Source organism: Ascaphus truei, chromosome 3 (genome assembly GCF_040206685.1).
Source record: "Ascaphus truei isolate aAscTru1 chromosome 3, aAscTru1.hap1, whole genome shotgun sequence".
Lineage (NCBI taxonomy): Eukaryota > Metazoa > Chordata > Amphibia > Anura > Ascaphidae > Ascaphus > Ascaphus truei.
This window is the reverse complement of record NC_134485.1, coordinates 9,091,463-9,114,631: the sequence shown is the minus strand read 5'-3', so window position 1 is coordinate 9,114,631 and position 23,169 is coordinate 9,091,463. Positions and strand designations below refer to the sequence as shown.

Below are 23,169 nucleotides of genomic sequence, written 5' to 3'. Positions count from 1 at the left end.
TGCCCCACACTGCCAATATTATTATCTGCCCCACACTGCCAATATTATTATCTGCCCCACACTGCCAATATTATTATCTGCCCCACACTGCCAATATTATTATCTGCCCCACACTGCTAATATTATTATCTGCCCCATACTGCCAATATTATTATCTGCCCCACACTGCCAATATTATTATCTGCCCCACACTGCCAATATTATTATCTGCCCCATACTGCCAATATTATTATCTGCCCCATACTGCCAATATTATTATCTGCCCCATACTGCTAATATTATTATCTGCCCCACACTGCCAATATTATTATCTGCCCCACACTGCCAATATTATTATCTGCCCCACACTGCCAATATTATTATCTGCCCCACACTGCCAATATTATTATCTTCCCCATACTGCCAATATTATTATCTGCCCCACACTGCCAATATTATTATCTGCCCCACACTGCCAATATTATTATCTGCCCCACACTGCCAATATTATTATCTGCCCCACACTGCCAATATTATTATCTGCCCCCACACTGCCAATATTATTATCTGCCCCATATTGCTAATATTAGTGTCTGTATGAGACCGGAGCGGGCATCGGGGGTCTGTATGAGACCGGAGCGGGCAGCGGGGGTCTGTATGAGACCCCCGCTGCGGGCAGCGGGGGTCTGTATGAGACCCCCGCTGCGGGCTGCGGGGGTCTGTAGGAGACCGGAGCGGGCTGCGGGGGTCTGTAGGAGATCGGAGCGGGCTGCGGGGGTCTGTAGGAGACCGGAGCGGGCTGCGGGGGTCTGTAGGAGACCGGAGCGGGCTGCGGGGGTCTGTAGGAGACCGGAGCGGGCTGCGGCGGTCTGTATGAGACCGGAGCGGGCTGCGGGGGTCTGTATGAGACCGGAGCGGGCTGCGGGGGTCTGTATGAGACCGGAGCGGGCTGCGGGGGTCTGTATGAGACCGGAGCGGGCTGCGGGGGTCTGTATGAGACCGGAGCGGGCTGCGGGGGTCTGTATGAGACCGGAGCGGGCTGCGGGGGTCTGTATGAGACCGGAGCAGGCTGCGGGGGTCTGTATGAGACCGGAGCGGGCTGCGGGGGTCTGTATGAGACCGGAGCAGGCTGCGGGGGTCTGTATGAGACTGGAGCAGGCTGCTGGGGTCTGTAATATGCATTTGGTGTATAACTTTTTTTTCTCTGTCATTTCTGCAGCAGAGACGGAAACCTCAGCAGGACACGGTCTATACAGTAAGTCATTACTGGGGGGGGGGGGGTGAGCTGGGAGGGGGATTGGGGTGGGATAAAAATCAATAAGGGATGTAACTACCCCCCCCCCCCTCCTCTCACAACTGGCAAATAATAAAGGCGCACAGAAAACTCACAGGGCGTATTTACCAACGTCTCCTGCAAAACGGGGGGAATTCTTTCCTTTTCATAGGAATCATTTTTGGGGATAAATATGGGGCTCTTTTTGCACTGGATTTGCCTCCGTTTTGAAGCCAAGAGACGGCGGGAGGTGGAACCCACTGACAAGGTTATCAGCTAAAGCTCCAGTGCAAAAAAAGTCACAGGATTCATCAATGTCTAAGTGATTTCGATGGGATTTATTTTCTTTAATACCTGTTTGCTGTTATTTCTCACTGTATTGCCCTTGGTTTGCAGTTTCAGTAAATATCTCCCAGTGTCTGTGACCTGCGGCTGGGTTTTTTGATGTCGCCCAAAAATAAATATCCTACAATAGATGCCAGATTTCTCCGTCAGACGCACTCGGTTTAACTTCCATCAAAGAACACACTACAGCTGACTGTCAGTTCTGTTTAACCCCTTCATCGTGTTATATTATCACATTATAGGGATATATATATATATATATATAATATATAATATAAATAAATATAATATTATATATATATATATATATATATATATATATATATATATATATAATATTATATATATATATATATATATATATCTCTTGAGAAAGGCTCCAGAGAGACATTTTCTCACCTTTTACTCGCGTCAGAATTATCCGCCACTGGTGGAATATCCCCGGGGTGACAGTCTGCGGCGGTTGTAGGAAGGGGGGTTTGACATGCGATGGTAAACCCTGCTCTGTTTGCATTCCCGAGATATACACGGGCCCATGTTTGCTAAGTGAAGCTACTCTGCAAGACACCTTTCCGGAGACGAACGACTTGTAACCGAATAACTGTGCTTGGTTTTTAGGCTCTTCAGAAAGACAAGATGGGCGAAGAATACAGTAAAATTGGAATGAAAGGGGAGGTTAGTGTCGTGTGAATAATTCATACTGCCCGGCCGGTGCGTGATGTAAAATAACAAGTGAGGCTTTGTCTTAATCGCTTCCAATTCACTTCCTATATAAAGCAGCAAAGTCCATGAACGGTTTCTTATTATACGGCACTTTATTTTGCAGTTGTTCACAGATACTTTTATTTCTGACGGGCCAGATAACCAAAAATGGTCGTTTTTAAGGAATGTGTCAGAGACTTTATGGCATGGGAGGCCAACTCCACTCCTCAAAGGCCACCAACAGGTCAAGTTTTCAGGATATCCCTGCTTCAGCACAGGGGGTGCAGTCATGACGACAGCCACCTGTGCTGAAGCAGGGATTTCCTGAAAAGGGCCACCAACAGGTCAGGTTGAGGACTGGAGTTGGCCACCCCTGCTTTATGGTAACGGTTTTCTCCCCCAGAACCCTTTGCTCGTCTCATCCACACGGGTTATTGGCTCCGCCCCTACACCCCACCCCCCAGAAATGAGGGCACTGACTGGCTGAAATTAAAACTGCGTCCAATTCGGTCTGACATCTTATTCTATCCCAGACAGCAGGAACTTTGCAGAGGGACTTAGAAAGAAAATCAGGAAACATTTTTTACTTACAGTAGATGGGTTCAAAGACGTTTAGGAGAGGCCCGGGGCGAGACGCCATTTCAAAAGGTGAAGACAAAACGTTTTGTGAGGGGGATTCGCACCTCCAAATGTCAGGATTACTGGCTGCGGATGTGAGATAGAGGAGCGAGGGAGTTTGGGATCCGCCGGTTCCTTTGTTCTGCGGATCCCCGGGAATCAGACTCAGAAAGGGCGATCCGTCTTTTCCGGATTTCTTTTTTCTTTCTTGCCGACAATCCAATCCACGGTGATTTTTACCAATCCAATCCACGTATTGCTGAATCCGTGGGTGCGATTGTTAAAATCGACCAGCGGATTTTTATCCAATGTCTGTTCTGGATTAATCCGTACGGATTGAGACTGGAACGTTCCGTCGGCGGATGACACCGCGGAACGGATTTTGAATGGAAAGCTCGGGGGGGGGGGAAATTCCGCGCTACGGATTGACCGTTTCGTCCGTCCCTAGTTATATACACATTTATACACCGTGTGCATGGTGCATCTCATGTCCCATCGAAGGACGTACTCACAGGGGCTGTATCTCTGTGATCCTGAGCAGAAACTGAACTGAAGAAGAAATGTTTGGATTGTAACAGAGACAAGAAACCCTGTAAGATACCAGAGTAACATACAGTAACATACCCTGCTAACCTCACCTGTTGGGGGGTCCTGAGTTGAGCACCCCTGCCATACAAGTTGAGGGCGTACGGGCTGCCCCGGTGATATTGGGTTATGTTACATGTCTCACATGTGCAGTTGTGACAGTATGACACCAGGTGGCACACGGGCACACACTTCCCTTCTTATTTTCTAGACGCTGTGCTCCTGTTCCGGGCTGCGCTCAGGTTCACAATCTCGCACCTGTACTGTGTGCCTAACTTCTTATAGCAAAGAGATAGCATTTGTCTTGAAGGCTCTTAACCCCCTCAGTGCAAAACGTACCTTGGCATTAAAGTTGCGATAATGAAAGTGTTAGACAGTGTGTGGCTAATTTATACAGTGTTTGCTGAAATAGAAACTCTGCCATGCTAAACAGACACAAACAGAGGCGCCTTGCTGTTGCATTGTGTAAAACTCTGCTCGACGCAATGGATTCTGGGAAGTCCATGTAAACCAGAACATACAAAACAATCCTTACAGTTCCTTTCAACTTGATGCATGAAACAGCCGTGTGCAGCTTAAGGCTGGGGCCATAGAGGGGGTAGCAGTGCTGAGGCGCGCTGACGCTCGCCTGCTGAAATCTGCGCGATTTCATGCCCATGCAGGCGAGCCAGCGGGCGCGATCAGAGGCGGGTGGAGACTGAGGGAGGCGGGGCAGTGACGTCGCTGGGCCAATCGCCCGCGACGCACCGACGTCAACGACATCACGGCGCCGTGACGTTGACGCTGCTCCGCGCTGATTGGATGTTTTCAGCTGACAGCGCTCTGAAAAACAGTTTGGCTGTCGGCTGAAAAATCCAGCGCCTCAGCACGCCTGCGGACGCTCGCGTGAGCCCCCTCTAAAGACATCCTCATTGAGGATGCAGGGGCTCAGCGCGGAGCGTCCGCACGGCTCAGCGCGGCCTGTCCTTCTATGGACTCGGCCTAAAGCAGCAGACAAGAGACATGATATAGAATATATATATGTTTTACTTAGGATTGTAGCAGGGGGTCTCTAGAGCCGAACCACGTTGGTTTGCGCTCCGGAGACCCCCTGCTTCCCGAGACACTTACCTCCAGAGTGGGAGCCGGTATCTCTCTGCCGTCTAACGGTGCTGGTCACGTGAGCCAATAGGAAAACAAGGGGTGATGTCACAGCTTCTTATTGGCGCGTGTTGCACGGTGCCATTTAAGCCGCCATTTCGATATCCCCAGCTTGCCCAGCCGGGGCTGCTACCGGCACCCCCGACTGAGGTATCCCGCGAAGCAGGGGGTCCCCAGAGAACAAATCAACGCAGTTCAGCTCCGGAGACCCCCCTGCGCCAATCCTATTTATAAAATAAAAACACGGCGCTCAGACTGCTCCTTTAACCAGGCCACACAGGTGCGAGCCCGATGTCGCCTCCCATCGCGCTGATGTCACCACCCATCGCGCTGATGTCACCAAAAGGACCCGCAATGGGAGGTGACACCTGTGGAATCCTAAACCTTGTGTTTGCATTGGGAAGTTACTAGTGTGTTAAGAGCCCACACACACACACACACACACACACACACACACACACACACACACACACACACACACACACACACAGCGGCCTGTTCATTCACGCGCAGCACATGGCAATATCACCAGCACGGTCCCCGCACCGTGTTCCTGGAAGACGACTCGCGCACAAAGCGTGCGGGCTGGCAGTTTCATTCGGTCCCGGAAGGGCCGCGGGATAGTCACATTTTGTATTGCAAATGAGGAAATATTGTCCACGTTTAATCGGACAGAGGAAACCGTCCCTGCAGACGCCCGGGTGGGTGCGATCGGAAGCAGGGAAGAGACGGAACAAACGCAAAGTGATACATTCAATGGTTAACTAATGGTTAAAAAGAGTGCAAGCTTTCAGGATCACTACGGACCGGTCCGGAAGGTTTTCTCCGCCTGAAGGTCCCATCGTGGTCCTAATAATCTTTATAACCATTAGCTACTAAAGTTATCACTACCTTAGGGTGGCCAGTGGCAGGCCTCCAGAGCTACCAACAGGCCAGGTTTTCAGGATACACCTGCTTCAGCACAGGTGGCACTGACTGAGCCGGTATCCTGAAAGCCTGACCTGTTGAGAGCTCGAGGACTGAAGTTGGCAACCGTCGCTGTATTCTGCGGGCTAACACAATGCCATCCTTTGTGTCAAGGCGGGAGAGAGAAGGCGACATGCGCCAATGGGAATAATGTATGCAAAAATCATTCATATTTGAATATGCCCGAAACACAAGGAGCCAAGGTCACAAGGAGCCAGCACTGGGGATGTACCAGGGCTCACAGGCGGTCTGAGCGCCCGCCGAGCCCAGCTTCACCACCTCTTCCAGAGCAACCTGCTGCTTATTCTAACACCGGATCACACTGATAGCACGACGTCAGGCTGGTGGAGCCTCCGAGCATTGCTTTGCCTCTCCCCTCTCCCCAAGAGAAGTTGTATGAGGGAGGAGGAGATGTCGGATCAATAAATATCACTGTAGATTTTGATGCTGTTCATCTTTCCTTCCTCAGAGTCTCATCAATCTTGGGACTCGTGTGTTTTTACTGCTCCGACCCCCCCCCCCCCCCCAGAACCTGTTCCTGGGTATACTGTATACTGTACATCTATTCGTCATGTTTTAATCTCTGCGTTCTCCCTGTTCATCTCCAGCCTACGCTCCATCTCCCACTTCCAAGCTGCGATAGTGTGTGTGTGTGTGACACACACACACACACACACACACACACACACACACACACACACGGGTTGCTTTAGTTTAGTTATGTTTGGTACTGTAGTTGCAACTTTATTCTTTAGGAAAATATATTTGTATTTTTCTTTTGTAACAGATAATAACCCACATGTAGGATAACCCAGGCTGTGCTGATAAGCGTATGCCTGCCGCATTACACAGCTTTAGGGGATCCATGTTATAAATGGACATGAAGCAAAAAGTGGCACTGTTCTCATTTGCATGTCATTACCCAGAATCCCGGGCTGCAGTAGTAGTACTGTATGCTAAGAGAGAATGGGGAGGGGCAGGGTTGCAGAGCAGTCTGGGAGGTGTGCATGTGCTCACACGGGATATTTTTATTGGATGAAAGGGATATTCTAAGCAGAGACTTCCGTTTCTGTGTAGCGTGTTTACTAAAATCTCCCGACGGGAAACCTGGGAAAGGAATAACACTTTATATTACAGGAAGCAGCCGGGGCTTTTCCTCTGATAAATCTGGTACAATTCTGTTGCAGCCGGGAGACTTTAGTAAACAACCACGTGTGTGTCCTGGGGCGCCAGGCGGCTTCTCCAAAAATACTGGACACAATGGTGAGAAGTATGACACGCTCTAGACACACACACATCTCACCGCTCCATGCGGTTTCCTCCTCTCCTTGGCCCTACCCCCAGTCTCCTGATTGGCTGCTGCTGGGTAATGCAGCCAATCGGGAGAGAGGAAGCTGCCCAGCCACCTAGCAACAGCCCCGCTGTCTCCCTGCTCGGGGAAATCCTGCTGCCCCCAACCGGTCAGGTCACTATGTCCAGAGAGGTAACACCGGTATACACATACACGTCCAGAGAGGTAATACCGGTATACACATACACGCCCAGAGAGGTAATACCGGTATACACATACACGCCCAGAGAGGTAATACCGGTATACACATACACGCCCAGAGAGGTAATACCGGTATACACATACACTCCCAGAGAGGTAATACCGGTATACATATACACACCCAGAGAGGTAATACCGGTATACACATACACGCCCAGAGAGGTAATACCTGTATACACATACATGCCCAGAGAGGTAATACCGCTATACACATACACGCCCAGAGAGGTAATACCGGTATACACATACACCCAGAGAGGTAATACCGGTATACACATACACGCCCAGAGAGGTAATACCGGTATACACATACATGCCCAGAGAGGTAATACCGGTATACACATACACGCCCAGAGAGGTAATACCGGTATACACCTACACGCCCAGAGAGGTAATACCGGTATACACATACACGCCCAGAGAGGTAATACCGGTATACACATACACGCCCAGAGAGGTAATACCGGTATACACATACACGCCCAGAGAGGTAATACCGGTATACACATACACGCCCAGAGAGGTAATACCGGTATACACATACACGCCCAGAGAGGTAATACCGGTATACACATACACGCCCAGAGAGGTAATACCGGTATACACATACACGCCCAGAGAGGTAATACCGGTATATACACATACACGCCCAGAGAGGTAATACCGGTATACATATACACACCCAGAGAGGTAATACCGGTATACACATACACGCCCAGAGAGGTAATACCTGTATACACATACATGCCCAGAGAGGTAATACCGCTATACACATACACGCCCAGAGAGGTAATACCGGTATACACATACACCCAGAGAGGTAATACCGGTATACACATACACGCCCAGAGAGGTAATACCGGTATACACATACATGCCCAGAGAGGTAATACCGGTATACACGTACACGCCCAGAGAGGTAATACCGGTATACACACACACGCCCAGAGAGGTAATACCGGTATACCCATACACGCCCAGAGAGGTAATACCGGTATACACATACACGCCCAGAGAGGTAATACCGGTATACACATACACGCCCAGAGAGGTAATACCGGTATACACATACACGCCCAGAGAGGTAATACCGGTATACACATACACGCCCAGAGAGGTAATACCGGTTCACACATACACGCCCAGAGAGGTAATACCGGTATACACATACACGCCCAGAGAGGTAATACCGGTATACACATACACGCCCAGAGAGGTAATACCGGTATACACATACACGCCCAGAGAGGTAATACCGGTATACACATACACGCCCAGAGAGGTAATACCGGTATACACCTACACGCCCAGAGAGGTAATACCGGTATACACATACACGCCCAGAGAGGTAATACCGGTATACACATACACGCCCAGAGAGGTAATACCGGTATACACATACACGCCCAGAGAGGTAATACCGGTATACACATACACGCCCAGAGAGGTAATACCGGTATACACATACACGCCCAGAGAGGTAATACCGGTATACACATACACGCCCAGAGAGGTAATACCGGTATACACATACACGCCCAGAGAGGTAATACCGGTATATACACATACACGCCCAGAGAGGTAATACCGGTATACACATACACGTCCAGAGAGGTAACACCGGTATACACATACACGCCCAGAGAGGTAATACCAGTATACACATACACGCCCAGAGAGGTAATACCGGTATACACATACACGCCCAGAGAGGTAATACCGGTATACACATACACGCCCAGAGAGGTAATACCGGTATACACATACATGTGCAGAGAGGTAATACCGGTATACACATACACGCCCAGAGAGGTAATACCGGTATACACATACACGCCCAGAGAGGTAATACCGGTATACACATACACGCCCAGAGAGGTAATACCGGTATATACACATACACGCCCAGAGAGGTAATACCGGTATACACATACACGTCCAGAGAGGTAACACCGGTATACACATACACGCCCAGAGAGGTAATACCAGTATACACATACACGCCCAGAGAGGTAATACCGGTATACCCATACACGCCCAGAGAGGTAATACCGGTATACACATACACGCCCAGAGAGGTAATACCGGTATACACATACACGCCCAGAGAGGTAATACCGGTATACACATACACGCCCAGAGAGGTAATACCGGTATACACATACACGCCCAGAGAGGTAATACCGGTTCACACATACACGCCCAGAGAGGTAATACCGGTATACACATACACGCCCAGAGAGGTAATACCGGTATACACATACACGCCCAGAGAGGTAATACCGGTATACACATACACGCCCAGAGAGGTAATACCGGTATACACATACACGCCCAGAGAGGTAATACCGGTATACACCTACACGCCCAGAGAGGTAATACCGGTATACACATACACGCCCAGAGAGGTAATACCGGTATACACATACACGCCCAGAGAGGTAATACCGGTATACACATACACGCCCAGAGAGGTAATACCGGTATACACATACACGCCCAGAGAGGTAATACCGGTATACACATACACGCCCAGAGAGGTAATACCGGTATACACATACACGCCCAGAGAGGTAATACCGGTATACACATACACGCCCAGAGAGGTAATACCGGTATATACACATACACGCCCAGAGAGGTAATACCGGTATACACATACACGTCCAGAGAGGTAACACCGGTATACACATACACGCCCAGAGAGGTAATACCAGTATACACATACACGCCCAGAGAGGTAATACCGGTATACACATACACGCCCAGAGAGGTAATACCGGTATACACATACACGCCCAGAGAGGTAATACCGGTATACACATACATGTGCAGAGAGGTAATACCGGTATACACATACACGCCCAGAGAGGTAATACCGGTATACACATACACGCCCAGAGAGGTAATACCGGTATACACATACACGCCCAGAGAGGTAATACCGGACACACACACGCCCAGAGAGGTAATACCGGTATACACATACATGCCCAGAGAGGTAATACCGGTATACACATACATGCCCAGAGAGGTAATACCGGTATATACACATACACGCCCAGAGAGGTAATACCGGTATACACATACACGTCCAGAGAGGTAACACCGGTATACACATACACGCCCAGAGAGGTAATACCAGTATACACATACACGCCCAGAGAGGTAATACCGGTATACACATACACGCCCAGAGAGGTAATACCGGTATACACATACACGCCCAGAGAGGTAATACCGGTATACACATACACGCCCAGAGAGGTAATACCGGACACACACACGCCCAGAGAGGTAATACCGGTATACACATACACGCCCAGGAAGGTAATACCGGTATACACATACATGCCCAGAGAGGTAATACCGGTATACACATACACGCCCAGAGAGGTAATACCGGTATACACATACACACCCAGAGAGGTAATACCGGTATACACATACACGCCCAGAGAGGTAATACCGGTATACACATACACGCCCAGAGTGGTAATACCGGTATACACATACACACCCAGAGAGGTAATACCGGTATACACATACACGCCCAGAGAGGTAATACCGGTATACACATACACGCCCAGAGAGGTAATACCGGAATACACATACACGCCCAGAGAGGTAATACCGGTATACACATACACACCCAGAGAGGTAATACCGGTATACACATACACGCCCAGAGAGGTAATACCGGTATACACATACACGCCCAGAGAGGTAATACCGGTATACACATACACGCCCAGAGAGGTAATACCGGTATACACGTACACGCCCAGAGAGGTAATACCGGTATACGCATACACACGCCGAGAGAGGTAATACCAGTATACACATACACGCCCAGAGAGGTAATACCAGTATACACATACACGCCCAGAGAGGTAATACTGGTATACACATACACGCCCAGAGAGGTAATACCGGTATACACATACACGCCCAGAGAGGTAATACCGGTATACACATACACGCCCAGAGAGGTAATACCGGTATACACATACACGCCCAGAGAGGTAATACCGGTATACACATACACGCCCAGAGAGGTAATACCGGTATACACATACACGCCCAGAGAGGTAATACCGGTATACACATACACACCCAGAGAGGTAATACCGGTATACACATACACGCCCAGAGAGGTAATACCGGTATACACATGCACACCCAGTATTACCTCTCATTTTTTACTGGACAGTGTGTCCAAATCCAGGCCAGTCCGATTCCATACTGGACACCTGGTAACACACAGCGCTGTACATATACTTTTACAGGCACGAGTCCTGCCCCATAGAGCTGACAATCTAAGATTGTGCTGCCTGAGGCTCAGGGAGCTAGTGACTTGCCCAATAGTCACAAGGCACAGATACCGGGATTGGAACCAGGTTCCCCTGCTTCAGTCAGCGCCGTTAGGCCTCGGACATGGTAAAAAAGACTGTGCCGAGCCAGCACACTTACCTCCTGCACCTGGTGTGTGTGGCTTTAGCAGGCGCTTCCGCAGGCGTGCTGAGGCGTGCGGAATTGCAGGAGACAGATTGATTTTAGTTTTCGCGGAGGGCCGGTCACATGACTGGCAAAAGCCAAATGGCACTCAGTGGCGCTGTGACGTGGCGCGCTAGCCCCGCCTTGCCTCCCACCCGCCTCTCAAGCGCGCTCGCTGACGCTCATGCCAGGACACAAAAAAGGAGAGCAGGAGCGTCAGCACGGCTCAGCGCGGTGTTTTTTACCATGTCCGAGGGCTTACTCACCGAGCCGCTCCGTTATCCTGGAACCTCATGCCTAGAGGCCCAACACTGACAGCTGCCGCCATGCCGAGAAACCCACCTTCCCCCCCACTATTCCTCGCCCCACCTTTTTAGATTGTAAGCTCTGTGGGGCAGCGACCTCTTTCCTCTCGTCTCTGTCTTATAGCGGCAATCCAAGCATGCGAGGGTCTCCGCAGCTGAACCCCAGTAATTTCAGCTCCGGGTGGACCCCTTGCATCCAGAGATACCCCCTACGGAGGCTAACTGGGCTCACGTAATGGCGGCGTTTCAAAGCGCCCGCGCCCTGCGGGCCAACAGGACGCCGTGACGTCATCGGGTTCAGCTTCCTATTGGTCCGCAGGAAGCGGGAGCTTTAAACTTTACCGGCGCCCCCTTTGGAGGTCCGTATTTCGGGAAGCGTGGGGTCCCCAGAGCTCAAAGTATTGGGGTTCAGCTCCGGAGTCCCCCTGCTTCAACCCGGCGTTTAAATAAAAATGTAATAAAGTCCATGACTTGCTCCTTTGAACATACATGTGCTCCTTTGAACATACATGTGCTCCTTTGAACATACATGTGCTCCTTTGAACATACATGTGCTCCTTTGAACATACATGTGCTCTTCTGTCATACAATGTCCCTGTCCTCCCTCCCACGTTGTACCGCGCGGCGGAACGCGTCGGCGCATACACATAAATAAACGTTGTTCTCCGCCCCGGGCAGTCGGACATTGAAAACAAAGCGGGAAAGGTGAATATTTATAAAACCTTCACACAAACTCCCGGCCGTTTATTTCTGGACATTCTCAATGAGTCGGACTTCCATTTTCCCATCAGTCCCGGCTGATTTTCCTGCGCAATCACATGGCGTTCAGAGCGCGGCCCCACGCAGGCGGTGCGCTCTCACCACACTTCCAGCTACTGGTGTGCCGGCATTGTCATGGTAATGTACTGTAGCCGGCTCTTTTCTGAAGCATTGGTGAGGAAGGGGACCCCCCCGCCCCCCACCCGCGCGGGGATAACACACGGTTTGCTAGGAGAGTGAAACTGAAATAAATCCCTTTGCTGCAGGCAGACCTGTGTCCGGGACGGGACGGCCGGCGGTTCGATGCTGGTTACTGCGGCGAGCCGTTTGCGAGTGAATAGCGTCGGGGGCAATTGTAGGTCGCTGGCATTCTCTTGACCAATCTGGTCTTCCGCCCCGTTAACTGGCGCCGCGCTGGAAATGCGTTCATGGAGCGCGGTCTACTGCAGGGGTGGCACGCTCCAGTCCTCAAGGGCCACCAACAGGTCAGGTGTTCAGGATATCCCTGCTTCAGCACAGGAGGCTCAATCAGTGACTCACTCGTCGACTGAGCCACCTGTGCTGAAGTAGGGATATTTTAAAAACCTGTCCTGTTGGTGGCCCCTTGAGGACTGGAGTTGACCACCCCTGGTCTAATAGGAGCAAGACAGACAAATGGGGGTAATGATCAGCCCCCGAACTCCAAACTAATTTGCTTCCCCTCACATATTAAAGTCGGTGCTCAGTGTAGTATTGGGCTTCGGCCCCAATCACTGCGTGCACGCGTCGGAGTGTCGGAGCGTGTACGCGTCGGAGCGTCTGCCGGCGCATGCACCAGTTTCAGCCGTGACCTGTGGTTGCGCGGCAGGGAAGGAGCAGATCATCACGATTGGGGGAGGGGGGGGGGAAGTGGGGGTGCCGGGTCCTCGGAAAACCTCCAATGGGCCCCGGCCGCAGCTGGGCCCTGCAATGGAGAGCGGCGAAATCTTCCATGGCGGCCTGTGACTGCGGCTGCAGGGAACATCACACGTACACGCACGCACACACGCACACACACACGCACGCACGCACGCAAGCACGCACACGCACACACATATGTACACACGCGCACACACACGTACACCCGTACACATGAACACCCGTACACGCACGCACGCATCTATCTGAACCAGTTTGCTATAGTTTTCTCTGCATCCCTATGTATAATAGAAGCTGACATCTTATCTGCCACCCACGATAAATCCCAATCCTGGCTTTTTATTTAACCCCGGTTTGCTGGTTAGATGGCGTCCTGCGTTTCAATGGAGCACAGACGCGATCTGCTCAGTGAAGAAATGGCAGAGGACTCCGCCTCTCTCGTTTCCTGACCACGCTGCGCCGGATGAATTAGATCATTAAAAAAAGATGAATATAGCGCTGACTAACAGTGTACACAACGCTGTACGTGCCATTCTGCCAGTACAGGGAGTCCCTGCCCATGGGTGAGATCATTTAATGTTGGGTCCAGAGGCACAGGGAGATAAAGAGGACTTACCCAAGGTCACAAGAAGAGGGGACACTGGGATTCACCCACTGCAAAGGCCAGTGACATTATCAGGGTGCTTCGCCTTCAGCTTTATAGAAATGAGTCTATTTGACAAGTCGGTACAAGGAGAAAATAAAAACTAAAAGTAACTTTTCAAATGGAATCACTGTGAGCGCGCGTCACAATACAACGAGAATGTGAACGCGCGCGTCACAATACAACGAGAATGTGAACGCGCGCGTCACAATACAACGAGAATGTGAGCGCGCGCGTCACAATACAACGAGAATGTGAGCGCGCGCGTCAATACAACGAGAATGTGAGCGCGCGCGTCACAATACAACGAGAATGTGAGCGCGCGCGTCACAATACAACGAGAATGTGAGCGCGCGCGTCACAATACAACGAGAATTTGAGCGCGCGCGTCACAATACAACGAGAATGTGAGCGCGCGCGTCACAATACAACGAGAATGTGAGCGCGCGCGTCACAATACAACGAGAATGTGAGCGCGCGCGTCACAATACAACGAGAATGTGAGCGCGCGCGTCACAATACAACGAGAATGTGAGCGCGCGCGTCACAATACAACGAGAATGTGAGCGCGCGCGTCACAATACAACGAGAATGTGAGCGCGCGCGTCACAATACAACGAGAATGTGAACGCGCGCGTGTCACAATACAATGAGAATGTAAGCGCGCGCGTCACAATACAACGAGAATGTGAGCACGCGCGTCACAATACAACGAGAATGTGAGTGCGCGCGTCACAATACAACGAGAATGTGAACGCGCGCGTGTCACAATACAATGAGAATGTGAACGCGTGTCACAATACAATGAACATGTGAACGCTCGCGTCACAATACAACGAGAATGTGATTTATGTGGATTCTACAATATGAAGATCCCAGCTAACAAATGAACTGGTCCTTAGGACCGTGAAAGGGTTAATTTCCTTTGCGCTTCTCCGTTTAGAATTCATCTTGCAAGCCATGATCCTAAAATATAATGATTGTATTATTATATTTAGGTGACCTTGAGCGACCTTCCCCCCCAAGGTCACAAGGCACTGCTGCTGCGATCCAAGCTTCCTGCACTCCCGCAGCAGTGACATCAGTAGTACTGGTTTCCCGGCTGCGTTCTACTCTTGCCGTGTGATATTCCAACCTTAAAACGTCTGAGGGCGCCCAGGGGGGTTGTGTATTTATTTTGATAATGTCTGATCGTTTGCCCATATAAAACAAAATGAAGCGGAAGAGGAAATCCAGGACAGTTCTCCTCGTATCTCAGTGACAAGGAGACAGAGCGTTAAGACTTTTATTGCAATGTACAACTATCTGGGGAACAAACGGGAGTCTGAGATAATACAAAAAAAAAAGGAAGAAAATGACACGTAAAAAATAATAACGTTTTTCTCCTCCGACATCCCAACGGTGAGACAGGTCTACGTGGCTGACAGTGCATAAGAACATAGGGCAGAGCGGTGTGCCACCTAGGAAATACCATCTTAACCCATTCCCACCAGCAAGGCCAGCAGCGAGACGTAGAACTTGTCCACGTGAGGTCTTCCTGCCACGGACTGGTGTCAGATACTGTAGGAGTCGCAGCATCGCGTGAAAGCACCAATTCATCCGCAACATTTTCTGCCCACGACTGATTTTCCATCTCTCTCTCTTTCAGCAACAAAGGAAAAGAGGCAAAGGAAATGACACTGTCTACCAGGTAACCCCCTAATGTCTGTCTGTCTTTGCACGGTTGGTGCCAAGCGGGTTAAAGTGTCCTACAGTACATAGAACATAGGGGTTACAGTGTCCTACAGTACATAGAACATAGGGGTTACAGTGTCCTACAGTACATAGAACATAGGGGTTACAGTGTCCTACAGTACATAGAACATAGGGGTTACAGTGTCCTACAGTACATAGAACATAGGGGTTACAGTGTCCTACAGTACATAGAACATAGGGGTTACAGTGTCCTACAGTACATAGAACATAGGGGTTACAGTGTCCTACAGTACATAGAACATAGGGGTTAAAGTGTCCTACAGTACATAGAACATAGGGGTTAAAGTGTCCTACAGTACATAGAACATAGGGGTTACAGTGTCCTACAGTACATAGAACATAGGTGTTACAGTGTCCTACAGTACATAGAACATAGGGGTTACAGTGTCCTACAGTACATAGAACATAGGGGTTAAAGTGTCCTACAGTACATAGAACATAGGGGTTACAGTGTCCTACAGTACATAGAACATAGGGGTTACAGTGTCCTACAGTACATAGAACATAGGGGTTACAGTGTCCTACAGTACATAGAACATAGGGGTTAAAGTGTCCTACAGTACATAGAACATAGGGGTTACAGTGTCCTACAGTACATAGAACATAGGGGTTAAAGTGTCCTACAGTACATAGAACATAGGGGTTACAGTGTCCTACAGTACATAGAACATAGGGGTTACAGTGTCCTACAGTACATAGAACATAGGGGTTACAGTGTCCTACAGTACATAGAACATAGGGGTTAAAGTGTCCTACAGTACATAGAACATAGGGGTTACAGTGTCCTACAGTACATAGAACATAGGGGTTAAAGTGTCCTACAGTACATAGAACATAGGGGTTACAGTGTCCTACAGTACATAGAACATAGGGGTTAAAGTGTCCTACAGTACATAGAACATAGGGGTTACAGTGTCCTACAGTACATAGAACATAGGGGTTACAGTGTCCTACAGTACATAGAACATAGGGGTTACAGTGTCCTACAGTACATAGAACATAGGGGTTAAAGTGTCCTACAGTACATAGAACATAGGGGTTAAAGTGTCCTACAGTACATAGGGGTTAAAGTGTCCTACAGTACATAGTACATAGAACATAGGGGTTACAGTGTCCTACAGTACATAGAACATAGGGGTTAAAGTGTCCAACATAGAACACAGGGGTTACAGTGTCCTACAGTACATAGAACATAGGGGTTACAGTGTCCTACAGTACATAGAACATAGGGGTTACAGTGTCCTACAGTACATAGAACATAGGGGTTACAGTGTCCTACAGTACATAGAACATAGGGGTTACAGTGTCCTACAGTACATAGAACATAGGGGTTACAGTGTCCTACAGTACATAGAACATAGGGGTTAAAGTGTCCTACAGTACATAGAACATAGGGGTTAAAGTGTCCTACAGTACATAGAACATAGGGGTTAAAGTGTCCTACAGTACATAGGGGTTAAAGTGTCCTACAGTACATAGAACATAGGGGTTACAGTGTCCTACAGTACATAGAACATAGGGGTTAAAGTGTCCAACATAGAACACAGGGGTTACAGTGTCCTACAGTACATAGAACATAGGGGTTACAGTGTCCTACAGTACATAGAACATAGGGGTTACAGTGTCCTACAGTACATAGAACATAGGGGTTAAAGTGTCCTACAGTACATAGAACATAGGGATTACAGTGTCCTACAGTACATAGAACATAGGGGTTACAGTGTCCTACAGTACATAGAACATAGGGGTTAAAGTGTCCTACAGTACATAGAACATAGGGGTTAAAGTGTCCTACAGTACATAGAACATAGGGGTTAAAGTGTCCTACACTACATAGGGGTTAAAGTGTCCTACAGTACATAGAACATAGGGGTTACAGTGTCCTACAGTACATAGAACATAGGGGTTAAAGTGTCCTACAGTACATAGAACATAGGGGTTAAAGTGTCCTACAGTACATAGAACATAGGGGTTACAGTGTCCTACAGTACATAGAACATAGGGGTTACAGTGTCCTACAGTACATAGAACATAGGGGTTACAGTGTCCTACAGTACATAGAACATAGGGGTTAAAGTGTCCTACAGTACATAGAACATAGGGGTTACAGTGTCCTACAGTACATAGAGCACAGGGGTTACAGTGTCCTACAGTACATAGAACATAGGGGTTACAGTGTTCTACAGTACATAGAACATAGGGGTTACAGTGTCCTACAGTACATAGAACATAGGAGTTAAAGTGTCCTACAGTACATAGAACATAGGGGTTACAGTGTCCTACAGTACATAGAGCACAGGGGTTACAGTGTCCTACAGTACATAGAACATAGGGGTTACAGTGTCCTACAGTACATAGAACATAGGGGTTACAGTGTCCTACAGTACATAGAACATAGGGGTTACAGTGTCCTACAGTACATAGAACATAGGGGTTACAGTGTCCTACAGTACATAGAACATAGGGGTTACAGTGTCCTACAGTACATAGAACATAGGGGTTACAGTGTCCTACAGTACATAGAACATAGGGGTTACAGTGTCCTACAGTACATAGAACATAGGGGTTACAGTGTCCTACAGTACATAGAACATAGGGGTTAAAGTGTCCTACAGTACATAGAACATAAGGGTTACAGTGTCCTACAGTACATAGAACATAGGGGTTACAGTGTCCTACAGTACATAGAACATAGGGGTTAAAGTGTCCAACAGTACATAGAACATAGGGGTTACAGTGTCCTACAGTACATAGAACATAGGGGTTACAGTGTCCTACAGTACATAGAACATAGGGGTTACAGTGTCCTACAGTACATAGAACATAGGGGTTACAGTGTCCTACAGTACATAGAACATAGGGGTTAAAGTGTCCTACAGTACATAGAACACAGGGGTTACAGTGTCCTACAGTACATAGAACATAGGGGTTACAGTGTCCTACAGTACATAGAACATAGGGGTTACAGTGTCCTACAGTACATAGAACATAGGGGTTACAGTGTCCTACAGTACATAGAACATAGGGGTTACAGTGTCCTACAGTACATAGAACATAGGGGTTAAAGTGTCATACAATACATAGAACATAGGGGTTACAGTGTCCTACAGTACATAGAACATAGGGGTTACGGTGTCCTACAGTACATAGAACATAGGGGTTACGGTGTCCTACAGTACATAGAACATAGGGGTTACTGTGTCCTACAGTACATAGAACATAGGGGTTACAGTGTCCTACAGTACATAGAACATAGGGGTTACAGTGTCCTACAGTACATAGAACATAGGGGTTACAGTGTCCTACAGTACATAGAACATAGGGGTTAAAGTGCCATACAGTACATAGAACATAGGGGTTAAAGATGCATCAATTAACATTACAAAGGGCACTTACAATTATTAGTGAGAATAACTTGCATCATTGTCAATGTTTATTAATCTAGGCCAGTGATTCCCAGCAGGGGGTTGGGGAACTACTAGGATTCTGAGGCGTCTCTAAGGAGGTTTGCCAACAAACATCTGTAATGGCGACTGCCAGGCAGTATAGCGGGTTCCTGAGCTCCCTGTGTGACTGATCCCAGGCAGTATAGCGGGTTCCTGAGCTCCCTGTGTGACTGATCCCAGGCAGTATAGCGGGTTCCTGAGCTCCCTGTGTGACTGATCCCAGGCAGTATAGCGGGTTCCTGAGCTCCCTGTGTGACTGATCCCAGGCAGTATAGCGGGTTCCTGAGCTCCCTGTGTGACTGATCCCAGGCAGTATAGCGGGTTCCTGAGCTCCCTGTGTGACTGATCCCAGGCAGTATAGCGGGTTCCTGAGCTCCCTGTGTGACTGATCCCAGGCAGTATAGCGGGTTCCTGAGCTCCCTGTGTGACTGATCCCAGGCAGTACAGCGGGTTCCTGAGCTCCCTGTGTGACTGATCCCAGGCAGTACAGCGGGTTCCTGAGCTCCCTGTGTGACTGATCCCAGGCAGTATAGCGGGTTCCTGAGCTCCCTGTGTGACTGATCCCAGGCAGTATAGCGGGTTCCTGAGCTCCCTGTGTGACTGATCCCAGGCAGTATAGCGGGTTCCTGAGCTCCCTGTGTGACTGATCCCAGGCAGTATAGCGGGTTCCTGAGCTCCCTGTGTGACTGATCCCAGGCAGTATAGCTGGTTCCTGAGCTCCCTGTGTGACTGATCCCAGGCAGTACAGCTGGTTCCTGAGCTCCCTGTGTGACTGATCCCAGGCAGTACAGCGGGTTCCTGAGCTCCCTGTGTGACTGATCCCAGGCAGTACAGCTGGTTCCTGAGCTCCCTGTGTGACTGATCCCAGTCAGTGTAGCGGGTTCCTGAGCTCCCTGTGTGACTGATCCCAGGCAGTATAGCGGGTTCCTGAGCTCCCTGTGTGACTGATCCCAGGCAGTACAGCGGGTTCCTGAGCTCCCTGTGTGACTGATCCCAGGCAGTATAGCGGGTTCCTGAGCTCCCTGTGTGACTGATCCCAGGCAGTATAGCGGGTTCCTGAGCTCCCTGTGTTACTGATCCCAGGCAGTATAGCGTGTTCCTGAGCTCCCTGTGTGACTGATCCCAGGCAGTATAGCGGGTTCCTGAGCTCCCTGTGACTGATCCCAGGCACTATAGCGGTTTCCTGAGCTCCCTGCGTGACTGATCCCAGGCAGTACAGCGGGTTCCTGAGCTCCCCGTGTGACTGATCCCAGGCAGTATAGCGGGTTACTGAGCTCCCTGTGTGACTGATCCCAGGCAGTATAGCGGGTTCCTGAGCTCCCTGTGTGACTGATCCCAGGCAGTACAGCGGGTTCCTGTGCTCCCCGTGTGACTGATCCCAGGCAGTACAGCTGGTTCCTTAGCTCCCTGTGTGACTGATCCCAGGCAGTATAGCGGGATCCTGAGCTCCCTGTGTTACTGATCCCAGGCAGTAAAGTGTGTTCCTGAGCTCCCTGTGTGACTGATCCCAGGCAGTATAGCGTGTTCCTGAGCTCCCTGTGTTACTGATCCCAGGCAGTACAGCGGGTTCCTGAGCTCCCTGTGTGACTGATCCCAGGCAGTACAGCTGGCTCCTGAGCTCCCTGTGTGACTGATCCCAGGCAGTATAGCGGGTTCCTAAGCTCCCTGTGTGACTGATCCCAGGCAGTATAGCGGGTTCCTGAGCTCCCTGTGTGACTGATCCCAGGCAGTATAGCAGATTCCTGAGCTCCCTGTGTGACTGATCCCAGGCAGTATAGCGGGTTCCTGAGCTCCCTGTGTGACTGATCCCAGGCATAATAGCGGGTTCCTGAGCTCCGTGTGACTGATCCCAGGCAGTATAGCGGGTTCCTGAGCTCCCTGTGTGACTGATCCCAGGGAGTACAGCGGGTTCCTGAGCTCCCTGTGTGACTGATCCCAGGCAGTATAGCAGATTCCTGAGCTCCCTGTGTGACTGATCCCAGGCAGTATAGCGGGTTCCTGAGCTCCCTGTGTGACTGATCCCAAGCAGTATAGCGGGTTACTGAGCTCCCTGTGTGACTGATCCCAGGCAGTAAAGCGTGTTCCTGAGCTCCCTGTGTGACTGATCCCAGGCAGTATAGCGGGTTCCTGAGCTCCCTGTGTGACTGATCCCAGGCAGTATAGCGGTTTCCTGAGCTCCCTGTGTGACTGATCCCAGGCAGTATAGCGGTTTCCTGAGCTCCCTGTGTGACTGATCCCAGGCAGTATAGCGGGTTCCTGAGCTCCCTGTGTGACTGATCCCAGGCAGTACAGCTGGTTCCTGAACTCCCTGTGTGACTGATCCCAGTCAGTGTAGCGGGTTCCTGAGCTCCCTGTGTGACTGATCCCAGGCAGTATAGCGGGTTCCTGAGCTCCCTGTGTGACTGATCCCAGGCAGTACAGCGGGTTCCTGAGCTCCCTGTGTGACTGATCCCAGGCAGTACAGCTGGTTCCTGAGCTCCCTGTGTGACTGATCCCAGGCAGTGTAGCGGGTTCCTGAGCCTGTGTGGGGACTGCACACTTAATTAGGAAAGCCCCAAACTGCACAGAGCTAAAATGTGGCCTTCAAATAAACCTCGATGGTAAAATTATAGTACCTCTCTATATATGTATAACCCATCTCACTTAATGTAACTGTATTTGTATCCATCTGTCATCATAACTCTGTACCCAGGATATACTTGAAAACGAGAGGTAACCCATCACGTTGCCTTCTTCCCTTTGAATAAGATATATATATATATATATATATATATATATATATATATATATATATATAATATAATATAATATATACACAGAATGCTTTGGTTAATAGACACCGTTGGTTTCAGTGCCTGATGTGGGTAACGGCTTCACATACCTAATTTGTCTTCTTCTCCAGGGACTCAGCACAGCCACAAGGGACACATACGATGCCCTCCAAATGCAGCCTCTTCCTCCTCCTCCTCCTCGCTAAGAAACAAAATATATGATTGAGAGAGACAGGGGTTGAGGGGAAGACTCCACCACCAGCGGATATGGAAACACAGAGTGGACGTTATCGCGCGATACATCATCTTTAAGTTAATTGCTTCTTTCTTTCATTTAACAAAATGTAAAAGCTTTAGCCTCAACCAGCGAAACAAACCTCAAGGCAAAGTGTCACCGAGCCTGTGAATAATGGAACCGTAGCAAGAGTTAAGGGTTTGTAAGAGCACCTCGCGCAGCTGGAGGTCTCGGCACAGATCGCTTTAACCCTTCAATGCTTGGAGTCTGTATTGAACACTCCTCTAGCACTGGAGTTAACCCCTTCGCTGCAGGATAGGCCTTCAGAGTATTAGGGAAAGAATGACACTTTAACCCTTTCAGAGCGGCACCCCCTCTTTGTCCATCCTTCGTTGTGTACATACAATTGTTTGTCCAAGTTTTTTGCGTTATTAAAGTTGAGAATTAAGATGACATATTTCAGACCTTTCATGGTAATATACTGGATTTGTTGCCGTTTAGAGATATGTTTTTTTTTTTGGTTTGCAGATACAGAATAGACCAGGGGCGGCCAACTCCAGTCCTCAATCGCCACAAACAGGTCAGGTTTTCAGGATATGCTTCAGCACAGGTGGTGCAATCTCCGCTCCTTAAGGGCTACCAACAGGTCAGGTATTGGGGATATCCCTGCTTCAGCACAGGAGGCTCAATCAGTGGCTCAG

The 23,169-nt window shown here is 49.3% G+C and overlaps 1 protein-coding gene across 2 annotated transcripts in view; it reads left to right on the top strand.

The window, feature by feature from the left end:
- The window catches only part of CD247 (CD247 molecule), a 185,243-nt gene extending 162,306 nt beyond the window's left edge, over positions 1-22,937 (top strand). For both annotated transcript variants that reach the window (XM_075593615.1, XM_075593613.1), the window contains 4 exons: positions 1,199-1,234; positions 2,216-2,272; positions 15,910-15,951; positions 22,365-22,937. In XM_075593615.1, the coding sequence (XP_075449730.1) occupies positions 1,199-1,234; positions 2,216-2,272; positions 15,910-15,951; positions 22,365-22,439 (210 nt within the window). In that variant the 3' untranslated portion in view covers positions 22,440-22,937. The remainder of the gene's footprint in view (positions 1-1,198; positions 1,235-2,215; positions 2,273-15,909; positions 15,952-22,364) is intronic.
- Positions 22,938-23,169: the final 232 nt, after the last annotated feature.